We start from the raw sequence: 14,544 nt of genomic DNA on the forward strand, positions 1-14,544 counted from the left end.
TCACCTCTGCCAACTTCCCTCACTCCATTTCTAATGCCACCTATATTTGGATTCCCTGTCCCTGAGTACTCCAGGTTTCACTGGCCTGGCTTTTTTCTTCTACTCTGGAAACAACTTTGCATTTATCTAAGAGCTAAGGAGAAGGGGTTTCTTGATTTTGGTCTTTGACATCTCTACATTTTATTTTTCTAAACTTTTGAAGCAGGATTTTTTTTTTAAAGTGATTTTAAAATTCTATTTTATTTTATTTTTGAGAAAATACAATTCTTTTGGTTTGGAAAAATCAGAAGTTTTCATTTGATAACACTAAACCAGCTTGTAACAATCACAGCAGTGGAGGTGAGATGATTTGTCTAAACAAACTTTCGCATATACAGTTTCAGTTCTTGTAAACTGGCATTTTTCAAACTAAAATATTATTTCTGGTAAAGAACTGTTTCAGTACCAATGCAAATGTTTTTAAATCCTGACACTTGAATTCCTGAATAGTCATAAATATGTGACTCAGCTGCTTGTAAGTTTGTCCAGCTGTATCTGCTTGGGTTGAAGCTTTCCGTGTCAATGGTCTCTTATAATTGTCTTTAAATTTAGATTCACTGCTAAAATTGGTAATAAGTGAAAAAATAAACTATTTTGTGTAATATTTTCATATTTGGAATAGACACTTGAAAACATTTTTTTGTAGTGACAGCTGTGATTGTTTGCTGTCTTTGCAAAAAACTCGATCATATTTGGACAAAATATAAACTGAAAAACTGCACTTTGTACACGATCATGAGAGGTGAATTAGAAATATTTCAGTGTTTTAAGAGAACCTACGCAAGAAATAGACCATCAGTTCATTTAATCTGACTATGCACCACAGGTCAGAATGTATCATCTGAGTGTCTTAAGTGTTTTCAGCTTTTATTCTATCCCCAACAACAAAAAAATGTGAATAGTAGGAAAAGTCTTGAAAGACCTATGATTATATTTATTTTTTCTTTAATCTTTTAACACTTAGGAACTGTTTAGGTGAGAAATGCTAGGAGATTTCAGGACATAGCACAGAATATGAGAAAGCTTGTAAGTCCCAGTTGGTATGACCTGGGGGAGTTAAAAGAGGAATTTGCTGTCGACAGCCATGATGATCAGTGTGACTCCCAGGTTTAATCCCAGTGACTCAGAAATACCTCTTGCAGTGACCAGTCAAGAGCAGTGTATATACGCAAACGGACCAGCAGATGCAATCAATTGCTCGTTGTTTATTATAACCAAATATTATATATTTGTATATATAATGTGTATAATAACCAACCAAATAAATAAACAAATATTATTGTTTAATTTTGTCTGTCTATAGCCCACTGAAAGCATTTATGCAGGTCTTTATCCAGGTGTCAAATTTTCACAAACTTAATATGGATTGAAATATTTTTGACCCTTCTGTTCTTTTAACCCTGTTTCATTTTGACCAGTATGATAAAATGTTATTGGAGGCAGAGGGGCCAACAGGCAGTGTAGCTGTTTCCTTTGGAAAATCTTCTGAAATGAAGGATTTCAGTAATTGTATCGGCAGCATATACTAGAAGGTTAAGTAGAGAAACATGCAAAAGACCCTGCTGCAGTGTGGGTCCTTCCCATGGGCAGCAGTCCTTCATGAAGTGGTCCAGCATGGATCCTCTCCACAGGCCATCAGGAATACCTGCTCCAGCATGGGCTCTCCATGGGTCACAGGAAGGATTCACCTGCTCTTGCATAGGGGTCCTCTGTGAGCTGCAGTGTGGGTGTCTGCTCCACTGTGGTCTTCTCCATGGGCTGCTGGAGAATGTCCACTCTGGCACCTGGAGCACCTCCTTCCACTCCTCCTTTTCTGACCTTGGTGTTTGCAGGGTTCCTGGTTGCGTTTTTTGCTTTGTTCCTTGCTCACAGGCAGTATTTTGCCCTTTCTGAAATACACTTTCCCAGAGGCATCACCACCTTGGCCAAGGGGCTCAGCTGTGCCCAGCATGGGGCAGCCCCAGCCTCTTCTCACGGAGGCTGCCCTGCAGCCACCCCACAGCAAGCACCATGTAAACTCAATGCAACACTTCAGAAAATTTCATGCGATAAAAAATAACAGCATCTTTGTAGCAGGGTTAGAATAATGGTTGTACATTGAATGATGAGAAAACAAATAAATTTTGAGCAATTAATGAATTTAGTAGTATTCCTGTTGTATATGCTAAATGGCACGAGGCCTGTGCAGAAAGGCTGTTCGCTTGTATGACCAAAAGTTGTGTGGCTGCCTTAATGAGGAACTATAGAGAACTAGAGCAAGGACGTTTGTAATGGTTTTCATTCTGATGCTGCACAGCTTGTCTTTGACTCAAACTAGTCTTCCAGCATACTGTTGTATTTCATCTGCCTGTGTGGGTTCTGCGTCTCTACTGATGCCTAGTGTGCTTACTGAAACACTTAAATATGCTTAAAGAATAGTCTGACATGTTTGGTATACAGAATAGTTTGAGTATTTTAATTAAGAGGTTTAAATCCCTCACAACGTGAGAAATAGCCCAAGTGGTAAGCTGATGATTTAAATATATGGAGGGCTTTTTGCCTGTTACATTCTTGTGCGTTTCCCTCCTGCTGTGCTCTTAAAATAAGAGAAATAACATCAGGTACCAGGAGAGAACAACAGAATAAATATTAGCAGGTTTATGACTGTTCTCACTTCTCGTTCTGCTCTTTCGATAAACATAGATTAATATACAGTGTTTCCAGGAAGGGCACTTTTAAGAGTTGTTTCAGAAGTGTCTGAGTTTTTTGGCAGATGGACTGTTGGGTCAAATAGATCACCGTAGGCTTTAAGGGAGAGACCCAGCCGTCTTCACAATCAGGGAAGTCTGTGAAGCACAGGGAAAAATACAGAGCTAGCTGCCCGTGGCCCTTTCCTCCTGTCTTCTCTTTTTTTGCCAGGTTTTGGCAACTGCTAGACTCGAGCCTCTCCAACAAGAGTTTGTGCGTTCTTTGTTGTAAAAGCTGCTGAACAGTGACCGGATGGGATTGTGTTAGTACCGCTATTAGTCTGGAAACTGGAGGGTGAAGGGCTCCCTACAACCTGTTACTGATCCCTGAGCTTTCTGCATGTTCCTCCTTGTTTCTGTCCTTTAGGCACAATGGTTGGTGATCACACCCGCTTGGAGTTCCACAACATTGAGACAGGGATCATGACGGAGAAGCGGTACATCTCTGTCATCCCCTCCAGCTTCATTGGCCACCTCCAGAGCCTCATGTTCAACGGGATGCTCTACATTGACCTGTGCAAAAATGGTGACATTGACTATTGTGAGCTGAAGGCACGCTTTGGTCTCCGCAACATTATAGCTGACCCTGTGACGTTCAAGACCAAGAGCAGCTACCTGAGCTTGGCCACCTTGCAGGCTTACACATCCATGCACCTCTTCTTCCAGTTCAAGACCACCTCAGCTGATGGTTTCATTCTCTTTAACAGTGGTGATGGCAATGACTTTATTGCAGTCGAACTAGTCAAGGGGTAAGTGACTGTCTGCTGTATTCTACCAGCTTATTTATAGGTAAACTTACTTATAGGGAAGCTTAAAATGTTTGTATAAAGAGGAATTCACCTCAGAGTCGTGTCCTCTCTGTTTGCTGAGGTGTATGACAAAACACTTAACGATAAACACTGAAGCTTACACTTCTGACTTCATCACTGACTTCCCTCTGTGGCTGAGGGAAAGACACTTTTGCAGTATGAAACATTAATCTTTTTAAGCCCTTTGGATCTAGTTAGGCTAAAGTTTTGTGCTGTAAACCTTGCAGAATAGCACAGAGGAGGAGGAAATGGTGCTGAGGGTTCTGAGTCTCTCTTCCCCCTTTCATTTTATTTTATTTATTTCCTGTAACAGACTCGTGTTTCTGCTCTCTCCACTAAAGGAAAAAAAGGACATATGGGCTGCCAAATTTGTATTTCTGCTGATGATGCTTGAGGAAAAGTGAACTCAGCTTGCTTTTGAGCTGCTGTATTCTTCTCACAAGACCAATAACATTAAAAAAAAAAAATCCTCTCTTAGCTGAACAAGTTTTGATCTCTTATACTCATCTAGTCACAGTAGAAGTTTTTCACAAATACAGTTTACTAGTCCTCTTTATTTCAGTACAACTGTAGTTCAGTCTGTTTCATTTTTAACTTTGCACATATTTGTGTAAGTGGGACATTGAGTAATAAAAAAGTAGGAGTCATGAGCTCCTGGTACTCTGAGAGCTGAATTTTGTTGTCTTTTTTTTTTTTTTTTTTTTTCCTTTCTAAGTAGAATATTTATCTTCTATCCTCAGGTGTATTTCTGTTTGAACTACTTAAATAATTCAGGGTAACACTCGCATGACTTCAGTCTTCGCTAGGGTCTTTATTTTTTGTTGAAAGCTTTGCTAATTGTTCTCTAGCTGTTTAAATAAACCTAGGATCTCATGTGAATTTTAGTACAATATTTTGAGTGAGTTTCCCACTTCTTAAGGGAGTTATTCAAAGCTCAGAATGAATCTGGGGAATATATGCCCCAAATAAGCATGTCTAGTGTTGCTCCTCAGTATGTTTATCAATATCACCAATTTTAAAAAATAATTATATACACAGACAGGGGTTTTGTGGTTTTGCAAGAACTTTGTGAAAAAGAGGAATGCTTTGTGGTTAGAATCTGATTACTCCAAATGCTGTCATCTCAAAATATACTAATCCTTACATGTTCTTGGTTGAAAGTATACAGCTATATGTTCTCAAGTCTGGCTTATTAGAACTTTCTAACACAGGGATACTTCCCTTTGTGACTTTTGTAAGTTGATTTATCAGCTCTGGCTAGAATAAGGGTCAGTAGCACTGGAGTTCTTACAAACTTTAACTAGTTCTTGCTATGTTTACAGATATATACACTATGTGTTTGACCTTGGAAATGGACCTAATGTTATAAAAGGCAACAGTGATCGTCCTCTTAATGACAACCAATGGCACAATGTCGTCATCACCAGAGATAACAGTAACACACACAGTCTAAAGGTGGACACTAAGGTGGTCACTCAGGTTATCAATGGTGCCAAAAATCTGGATCTTAAAGGTAAGTTCTACAAGACTGATTGTTCCCCCCCTTTATTCATGCAGGGCTTAACCAGTAAACAAGAGAAAGCTTGCAGGAACCATGCATTACAGAACAGTAAATCTGGAATTTACTGATTTTGGCTTTCAATTTCATTTTTCTCTCTCTGTTTGGCAACTTCCAGTACCAGAATAGTTTGTCATATTTTGCTTTTTCAAAAGTTGATTGTCATAGTGCAGTTTTTCCTAATTAGGATGCAATTACAATCAGGTTTGTGTGGTTTTTTTTTTTGGTTTTTTTTTGTTGGTTTTTTTTTTTTGATGGTGGTTTTTGTTTGTGTGAGTGTGGGTTTTAGTTTGTTGTTTGCTTTTGGTTGTGGCTTGGGAATTTTGGGGTTTTGTGGTAAAGGAGGAAGAAATGATGACTTGCACAATATCTTGCTTTGCTTTTAACTTTTTCTGAGCATCTGTTCAGCTTGCTTTTTTTCATGCTGGGTGTGGGGGGTAGCCATTCTAGAAGATATGTAATTTCCTCCTTCTTGTATGCTTACCCCTTTCTCCTCTAGGTGATCTCTACATTGCTGGCCTAGCTCAAGGCATGTATAGCAACCTCCCGAAGCTAGTAGCATCACGTGATGGATTTCAGGGCTGTCTAGCATCTGTGGACTTGAATGGGCGTCTGCCTGATCTGATCAATGATGCTCTGCACCGCAGTGGGCAGATTGAGCGTGGATGCGAAGGTATAATTGGCTTCAGAGAAGTTCCCCTCTCAAGAACTCCCCTCTTTACTTCATTGCTGCTCCCTGTGCATCTACTTGTCCACTTTACTGTCCATTTCATTAGTTTGCTTTCATCATGACATCCTTTGCCTCACTTGTACCTTCCAAACTCTGCAGCTTAAGGGATAGCTAGCTTCTCAGAGCAGCTTAGCAGCTGTTCTCTTGCATACTCCATCCCTGTGAGGTGGTACTTCTGGTAGTGGAAAAGAAAGGTGGCACTGGGATGGACTACTACTTACTAGTACTTTTCTCAGAGTGGTTTATTAACATTACAGTACTCTTGAAATATTTTGAAAGAGGTTTTGAATCTTCAATTCACTTTTGCTTCAAAGTGCCCTTATTTGGGATCCACAGAAGTAAGCATTTTAAAGAAGACTAAGGAGAGGCAGGGGAAATGGAAAGTAGAAGGAACCGAGGGATAAAGATTGGACCAAGGAAAGAGTTCCTTTTTGAGGAGGTGGGCCTGCAGTGAGAGCACTGAGGGCGTTGTCTCTGCTATTGGGAAAAACTTGCTTTTCTGTAGTTTCTCTTTTCCAGCCAGTTTAGAAACAAATGTAATGAGTGTCTTTTTGAAGCATGTAAATAGTAGTGATTCCTTGAAGCTCCCATTAATTAAAAGAATATTTACATCGACAGCACTGACTCAGTAGCATCAATATAGCATCAATTCCCAAAACACTTGGAATACTTACAACCAAAAAACCCCAAGCTTTTGCTTGCTGAGTTAAATGAAAATCACCATTATGTCTAGCACCACTGAATATCAGTCTGCTGTGTTGGCTACCAGTCACTAGAGGAAGATGGTTTTATCAGTACAGTTTTCTGGTATGCAGGTGTGCTAAGATGTATGCCCTGAACTGATCCTTCAAGATGGGCCTTTGCAAAGTGAAATTACTCCTTGACCATGTTTCCTTACTATGTCAAGACTGCAGGTTATATCATGCTGAAGACTTGCCACATATTGAAACTGTCCTTTCTTAGGATTGAAAGTATCATCTTAGTGCTCTCTTTGAGTATTCATGAAAAAACAAATTGGCAGTCCAATTAAATCTGATCCCTTCCTTGTCTCCCGGTGTTCTGGTTGGCTGGGAGCTCCTGTGCCTCAGCCCTCCTTCCACACTTCCACAATAATCCTCTGGTTCGTGAGACTTTTGTGTCCGGTCACAGGAGCTCACTCAATGTCTACTCCAATTTCACAGCGTTGGTAAGTGCCACACAGCTGTAAGCTGTTCTTTTTCCTGTCTCTCTGCCATATTTAACAGTTCCTGTGAACAGTGTTGTTCCTTGTGGAAATAAGCATAGCGCAGCACAATCTGTGGCTTTGTCCATCTGTGGCAGAGCCAAAATGCCAAAAGAAGTGCAGCTTTTCTGTGTTGCTGTGTACAAGGCTGAAGAAAAAAAAATGCATTTGGAGTTTTTTGAAAATGTCTTTTCTGATTATCCTTGGTGCACTGAAAGCTATTCTTTAATATTGGTGATTTCTGATAATTCTTCTGTTTGAAATTAGCTTAATCTGTTGGCTATATAGCCTGCATGTTATCTCTACTAGCTTTTCTCCTACAGAGGACCTCTCAGACTAACTTGTCGTTCTTTGTGGCTCAGGAACAGAGTCATGATGCTTTCTCAGAAAACTTTGCCCCATACGCACCTTTATTAGAGCTATGGCATTTCCTTCTCTTGTACTCAGTGTAGCTCTTTGATTTAGTGTCCTAATACTGAGGGCTGTGTAAAGTCAGTGCCACTCCCCAAACACCTGATGTGGCACTTGCTTTGTCTGTGTGCCACCCTGGTACCAGCACGGTTGCTGCCTGAGATTGGTTCACTCTTAGAAATGTCAGGAATGTGAGCTCCCCTTCTCTTCTGAAGCCCTTCAAACAAGATTCAGAGTTGGAGACAGACCTAAAAAAACAGGTGGGAAGGTCAATGAGAGCCTTCATTCTGCCTTTGGAAGAACTTGATCTTGCAAAGCAGTGCCCATACTATCTTCATGACAAGTTCCTGCTTAGTACCAAGGGAACTGCTGAAGAGTTCTCTTTGCCAACATATTTTAGAATTAGTAAAAAAACTAAGAATTAGGTCACCAGAAAGCAGTTTTATTTGTTTTTTGAACCACAGCAATCCTCAAGGCTTCATCTCACATCTTGACTGGTGCCTGCTCTTATAGCTGCCCCTGAAGAGTCACACCTTCCCCCCCCCCCCCCCCCCCCCCCCCTTTATCTAAGGAAAGAAAAACTCTTGAGTGTGTTTGATCCTTTTTGTTTTCATCTGAAGTGATCTTGGGTGCAGTCTTAACAACGTTTTTAAAGGCTAAAGTCCCAACCAGTTCTTGCTGTCTTACGGTATTTAAATGTTTGTAACAAACAATTGCAGGCTTTTGGGGTGAATAGTTGTGCTGTGTGGTGATTTGCAGGATATGTCCTTGTTTCATCATGCAGGGCAGTGGGACCACATACGCAAGGAGAACATGCATGCTTAAAGAAACGCCATTCCATGCCCACACGTGCATGTTGCCTTCTCATGTGGTGTGAAAGAGATTTCTGCTAACGCTTGTCTCTTGTTGCGGCTTTGCTTTCAGAAGCAGAGGAGATTACAAGGTGGCAGCTGTTTTCTCTGAAACTGTCAGTTTGATCTCAGGACAGAATCAAAGGATGTGTGGAGGAAGGAAGCCTGGAGAATAGTAGAATTTGAGATGTAGGTCAGCAGACAGCACTCTCCCACATAAGACAGACCAGTACCACTACAAATGGGTGACATTGTGGCATCTTGTTTGCATTTGTTATCTTTATTTGTGTATTTCAGTACCCTATTCCATACCACCAATTAAAATGCTCAAGTTTTAATAGGAACACAATATTCTTTATTGTCCTGGTTTTCATGCCTCTTTCTTTTACTCAGTTGCAGCAAGCCAGTGAGTTTCCTTGGCCACATTGTCCTTCATGTGCTTAAGCGTAATTCAGCCCTGCTGTATCTCAAAGCACAAACCTACTGATTACCAATTATTACACAATTAACTGTGTTCCAGTGATGGGTGAGGCACCACTCCTATTTGAGCAGGAGCAGAAATCCTTTCAATAGAAATAATATTTAAGTGAGAGCTTTTCCATTAGGACCTGGCGAATCCCTAAGCATTCTTAGGCCATATATAGGGGTCATTATCTGAAATGCAGGCATCCTTGAGACTGCAAGTGGCTGGTGTTTAATAGTATATAGTAGTACTGAAAAAAATAAAAGGCAGCTCAAGACCTAGGACAAGGATTACTTTATCAGTTTTATTCCTGTAATTTCTTTAAATTATCTATGTTGGGATCTGTGTAAGGTAGCACGACTAAGCAAACCTCTTTATCCCATTTGTTAGCTGAAGTGTCAGCTTCCTTTTGCATTACACAGCTTTCTTGTCTGCTGTACAACCTTAAGGTTTCATCTTTTGAAGTATGCTGCTCAGTCCCTGGTGTGCCAGGCATGATGATAGCTGCCACAGTGACACCTGTTTTGATGTGTCCTGTAGGACTATTACTTTTGGTAAAGAATTTTGTGGGTGATTATTTAGAAGAAGAGAGCCCAAGGGTGTCTGAAATGTCAAAAGAGCCCATGGAGTTAAAGCCCCACACCACACCTCCCTTTCCTTTTTGTGTGTGGTGGTCTGGTTTATTTTTATTGCCTTTTTTTGCAATTGCTGCATTTCTGATTTTTCTGGGAACAATAGGTAGCTCTTCGTTGATCTTGAAGGTCTGGTCAGATCTGTAGTGGCAGCTTGTGTTTCCCTGGAAGGTATTTGTCAAAGCCAGAAACCTTCTTACTGGCTGGTGTGTAAAATCTGTTCTGGGTTGATGTGCTACACACAACTGTGAGAAGAATGAAGTTTCAAGATAATAGCATTATAGCAATATATTTATTGATTTTCCATGCGGTATCTTTATCTCTTGTGTTATCAGCAGCTTTCATCGCCACTTTTTATGTAAGAGGGCCCTTTCCCCCTACCACCATCAAAAAAAGGGGTTGGTGAGAGGGCCCGAGAGAAAAGGTACAAAATATAGGGAAGTGGTTAAGACTTAAATGGTCCTTGTGCCAGTTTTGGGTCAGGTTACCGACCACGCTGAGGAGGCAAAGTCAGTTCTCAGAAAGGACTTCACGCTGGGGGGCCACTTCTGCTGGAAGCTTCCAGGCAAGCCTGCTACCTACTTTGGGCCTAGCTCTCCCCACCCATAAAACAGATGTATGGAATTCATCTATTTGTGATGAGAGTATGAAATTCAACCATGTCTTGCAGAGCACTTTGAGGTAGTGGGTGGAGGCCCCTAGAGATGAGCAAAGCATTAGAAACTGAGGAAAAGCCTTCTGTCACGACCTGATTCTCTCCAGTTTCCATTTAACAGCCTATGGGCTTTAGTTGGAAATTTTTATACAGCTCCTAACTTTGAGTAATATTTCCATTTCTATGTCAGACATACACAGCTTGAGAGAAAATATGTCTGCGCTGTGGCGTGTAGGCAAGAGTTGGAGGGTGGAAGAAGTTGTTCCAGGTGACCTTTCCCTTCTTGAAAATAAACTGGTTTAAACTTTGGATCACCTCCTCCTTGATTCTAGACTTCTGAAATGAATTCTTTTTCCTGGGCACTTTGTTCCTGGTCTTACTACTAGTTGAATGAATCAGTTTATTCTGTCCACAAAAGTGAAGACTGAGTGACTCACTGCTTTCTCCTCACTGGTCCTGGAAGAATTTAAGCAGATGTCCAACCTTATGTAGAGTTTAAAGATATTGTTGTAAATATTAATCAGTAGTATTTCCTGCATTTGGAGTGGTTTTTTTTCATCTCTTTATTAATTTGCCTTATGTTCTCCTGTGTTTTCCTTTCCTTTGTTTGGACATGCTTATGTTGCTTACTGTGAGCACTAGAGCTATCTGAAATTCAGCTGCACGTTCTAAATACTCATGTTCACCCCATCCTGCCCCCAGCTGAACAAACCTAAACAGCAATGGTTAAAGAACATTGTATTTCATCCACAAGGCAGTTTTCCATGTGCTTTAGAGATGTGCTTTCTTCCTGTCCTCTTCACCTTTCCTCACCTGTTCCACTGACAACAGCTTCTCTCAAAAGAGTGATGATTATTAAACTGGCTGACAGTATTCCAGATGCTTTAGAGCTTTTTTTTTTTTTTTTTGTCCTAATATAATCTTCTTTCAGATCCTGCAGTAAAATCATAATCTTGTGCTACTTGCCATGAAATAGTATAGTTAACCTTTGGAATTCACTGGTGCATGAAAAGCATGAATGACACGTAAACGTTGGATAATCAGAAGTGCATTTTACATACTAAGCAGTATGTGGAAAAAAGAAAACCTTATCTCATGCTTAAAATCTCACAGCAGGATAATGTCAGAAAGGATTTCACCCTTCATCTGCTCAGTAGTGAAACTTCAAATCTGGTGATACTGCACTTTCTCTGTGGAATCAAAGGCTGTCCATTGAGGAGAGGAGCGTTAGTTTACTCCATGATGGTTTGACAGCTCTATTGTTCTTTATGCTTTTGTATTCTGTTGTCACAGTGCTTCTGGAATTATGGAACAAATATAAACTTTGTTCCAGTTCAGCTACAAAGATGATGAGGAGCAGGGTAGTTAGGAAAAGTGCTTGTTTGTTACACAGAAATTACTTTATTAGAATATGTGTCAAAGAAGATGCATAGAGGAACGCATCCTCCTTCTGTTTCCACCCCTCCCCTCCTTTCTTTTGTGTTTTGTTTGAAGAACTCTTGGAATTTTATGGCTCTATGTGCTAGAGCAGTTCCAGAAGTGGGAATTAAAATCTGATTAGCTCAAAAGGGAATATAATTGCCATCTTGAGTCATTCGTGAGCTATAAAACAACAGCAAAGATTCAAAATGTTAAACTGCATAGGAACCACAGGAAACAGCATCTGTATGTGTTGGTGCTCATTTTTTGGGTTGTAAACGTGAAAGGAGAGGATGGGAGAAAGGGAGAGCTGCCAATGTCTTTTCAATATCAGCTGTGATATTAGAACTTTTTAAGAACAGAAGGTTATAAAGGTGAGTATGCATTTCTTAAATACCCATCTTTTGAACAATGAGGTCAGTGATTTGGTGTTTTGGTGTTCCCATTGTGCTATGTATTAGAAACATGTAACCTTCAGTGGCAAAGGATTCAGGAGCTGCTGCCTGTACTCCCATCTTTGTCCTCTGCTTTTATTCACGCTGAAAGAGAAAACTTAGAATCAAGGTATAATGCTGCAAAAATCTATGTGGCTTCCTTGGAAGGACTCCATTAAAAAAAAAAAATAATAAAAAAAATCCTGTGTCTAAAAACCATCACTGGGATTGTTTTGGTTTGCTTTTTTTTATGCTCTCCAATTTTCAGAAAGTGTTCTTGGGTCTTCAGTCAGTCAGACTTGGTAGACTTAAGATTCTTTTTTGCCATGTGGTCTATGATTTGACCATCGATAAGGAGATCATTTCCACCTAGGTGAAAGAGTGAGCTTGTACTATTGTCATTTGTTGATTGGCCTGATGAGATTGACAAAGATTATGTTTGTCTAAAGACAGAATTGTCTCTTTGCCTGTTGATGCAAGTTTTCTTAAGGATGTGTTGAAATCCATGAGCAGGCAACAGCTTGTGAGGGGACAAAGTTTTACTGTCACTTTACATCCAGTGTCAAGTTCTGTTCTTGGGATAAACAGAGGTTCTTATCTTCCAGAATTATCGGCCCCTTATGGCTTTTTGGCAGTAAACCTGCTTTGGACAAAAAGCCGGGGCAATTTGTGCTTTTATGAGACACAGAAGATTTAAGTTCAGATCCACAGCTTGGATGTAGAAACAAAAGAAAACCATTCCTGGCTAATGCACTGAAAGTCAAATAGATTTTTTTATTTAAATGGATTCTAAGTGTTTCTCAAACAAGACAAAATTATTGGTAAATACTGAGAGATGAGTGTTAAGAATGTGACGTTTCTTTTCTGGTCTTTCTATTATCTGTAAATTCTGTGACCTCATGCGTGTGTATGAATGACATGCATTTCCTCTCCGGTGTACGTGGTTGTGTTATCTGTTGCTTGGCCAGGTTAAGGTAGCCACGTCCACCTGTGTCCTGGTTGCTTACGTTGTCATTCCTGTGTGTGTTGATTATGCATGTTGCCTGTCATGGTTATACCAATTGCTTTTATTTATTTATAGTGATGTGACCCTGGTTTATCTGCCTTTATACTAACCTGTTGTTTATTGGTTTTGCTTTTTTATTTTTAATTATTCTTTTTTTGTTTTGTTTTTTATTTTTTGCTAACAAAGTTGAGTTGACCAAAGCTGACCTGCAAGGTAGAGAAGGTTCTTCTTCCCCATTACTGGTTTGAATGAAAAGATGCTTTTATATGTTACATTTGGTGCCTTTTACTTGATGCAGTCACACCTCTGAGACAGAAACAGAATGACAAACCCCAGCCCCTTTGGAGGTGATACCTGGGTTGAAGAAGGGCATGGCAAACGACAGAGGTGTTTTTGTTGATCTGGGGGGTTTGACTGTATCAATCTCTGAATATCCATAAGAGCACAGGTTGATTTCCTGAAATGGATAATTATTGTTCAGCCAAGTAGCTGCTATGTATGGAAACACAGAAGGCCCTCAAACCTTTACAAAACAAAAAGCTGACTTGGATTCTTCACTACTGATCTTAAGGAGTGAGACCAGGAGATAAAAGCTATTTTTTTAACTTAGATTTTGAAAAAAAAAAAGCCAAACCACCACAGATGTAACTTCCTGGAATTTCAGTTAAAAAAAAATAATAAAAATCTATTAACTATAAATTCCATTATTAGTTATATAGCAGTTTACAAGCCATAGTTGATCAAACATATAAGTGGTCATTCTTCTGTACTTGCTGATTTTGGTACCTCTCATAGGTAATTTTTAGAACCTTTTACTGAATAGTCTGATTTTCTAAAGAACAGGTAGGGCTCTTTCATTATGTTAATCTGCACGTGAAATTCTTACTGGTGTCTTTTATTACTATTGCCTGCTAAGTAAAAAGGGAATAATCAATGGTGTTTGAGGCTGCAAAAAGATTGAGGACTATGTGGATGGTGTTGAAATACTAAAGATACTCAAGTGAAAGCCATTAAAGGGGCTGAGAATAGCTTCAGTAGAAAAGGAGGGGGAAACTGGGAGAAGCCAAAGAAGACAGGTCAAAGAGGAGAGGCCAGACAGTAACCGAGAGCATGCCACTTGAACTGCAGAGAGATGATAGGGTGAAGAATCCTGATAGAAAACCAGTTTGATGAAGGCTAATTCTTAGGAGACATATAATGAAGGAAGGATTAATGGTGCAATTACATACAAATACCCTATTTCCCCTGGATATAAGTGAGGAAACCTGCTTATTAGAAATTAGCAAGCTTTTGATACTAGAGGGATTTTTTGCATGATGTTAAAAGTCTATCCCTTTAAACATGATAGTGACAGTGTACTTCCCAACTCATCTAGAGAGACTGCAATATAAAGTACAAATTTGTTCCTGAATGATGTGGAAGTTTAAGAAAATGCTCAGACTTTCCAACATTTTACATGTCACTGGAATTAAGTTTTTGTGGCTTTAATAATGTCCTTCATAAACTCCATTTCTATTCACTGTTTACTGTGAAGACCTGGTTACATTGCTGACTTGATCTAAATTAATAGATGCAGTTTTCAAAATAAA

At 39.7% G+C, this 14,544-nt stretch overlaps 1 protein-coding gene across 34 annotated transcripts in view; it reads left to right on the forward strand.

Annotated features, from left to right (window-relative positions):
• NRXN3 (neurexin 3) overlaps positions 1-14,544 on the forward strand; it is a 1,021,208-nt gene that overhangs the window by 450,322 nt on the left and 556,342 nt on the right. For 23 of the 34 annotated variants that reach the window (XM_040600862.1, XM_040600867.1, XM_040600874.1 and 20 more), the window contains 3 exons: positions 3,133-3,514; positions 4,897-5,087; positions 5,632-5,805. In XM_040600862.1, coding sequence (XP_040456796.1) covers positions 3,133-3,514; positions 4,897-5,087; positions 5,632-5,805 — 747 coding nt within the window. Of the gene's footprint in view, positions 1-3,132; positions 3,515-4,896; positions 5,088-5,631; positions 5,806-13,141; positions 13,169-14,544 lie in introns of all 34 variants that reach the window. The other 11 variants (XM_040600857.1, XM_040600858.1, XM_040600879.1 and 8 more) reach the window with 1 other exon arrangement.

The sequence above is a fragment of the Falco naumanni genome, chromosome 7 (assembly GCF_017639655.2).
Source record: "Falco naumanni isolate bFalNau1 chromosome 7, bFalNau1.pat, whole genome shotgun sequence".
NCBI classification, from domain to species: Eukaryota; Metazoa; Chordata; class Aves; order Falconiformes; family Falconidae; genus Falco; species Falco naumanni.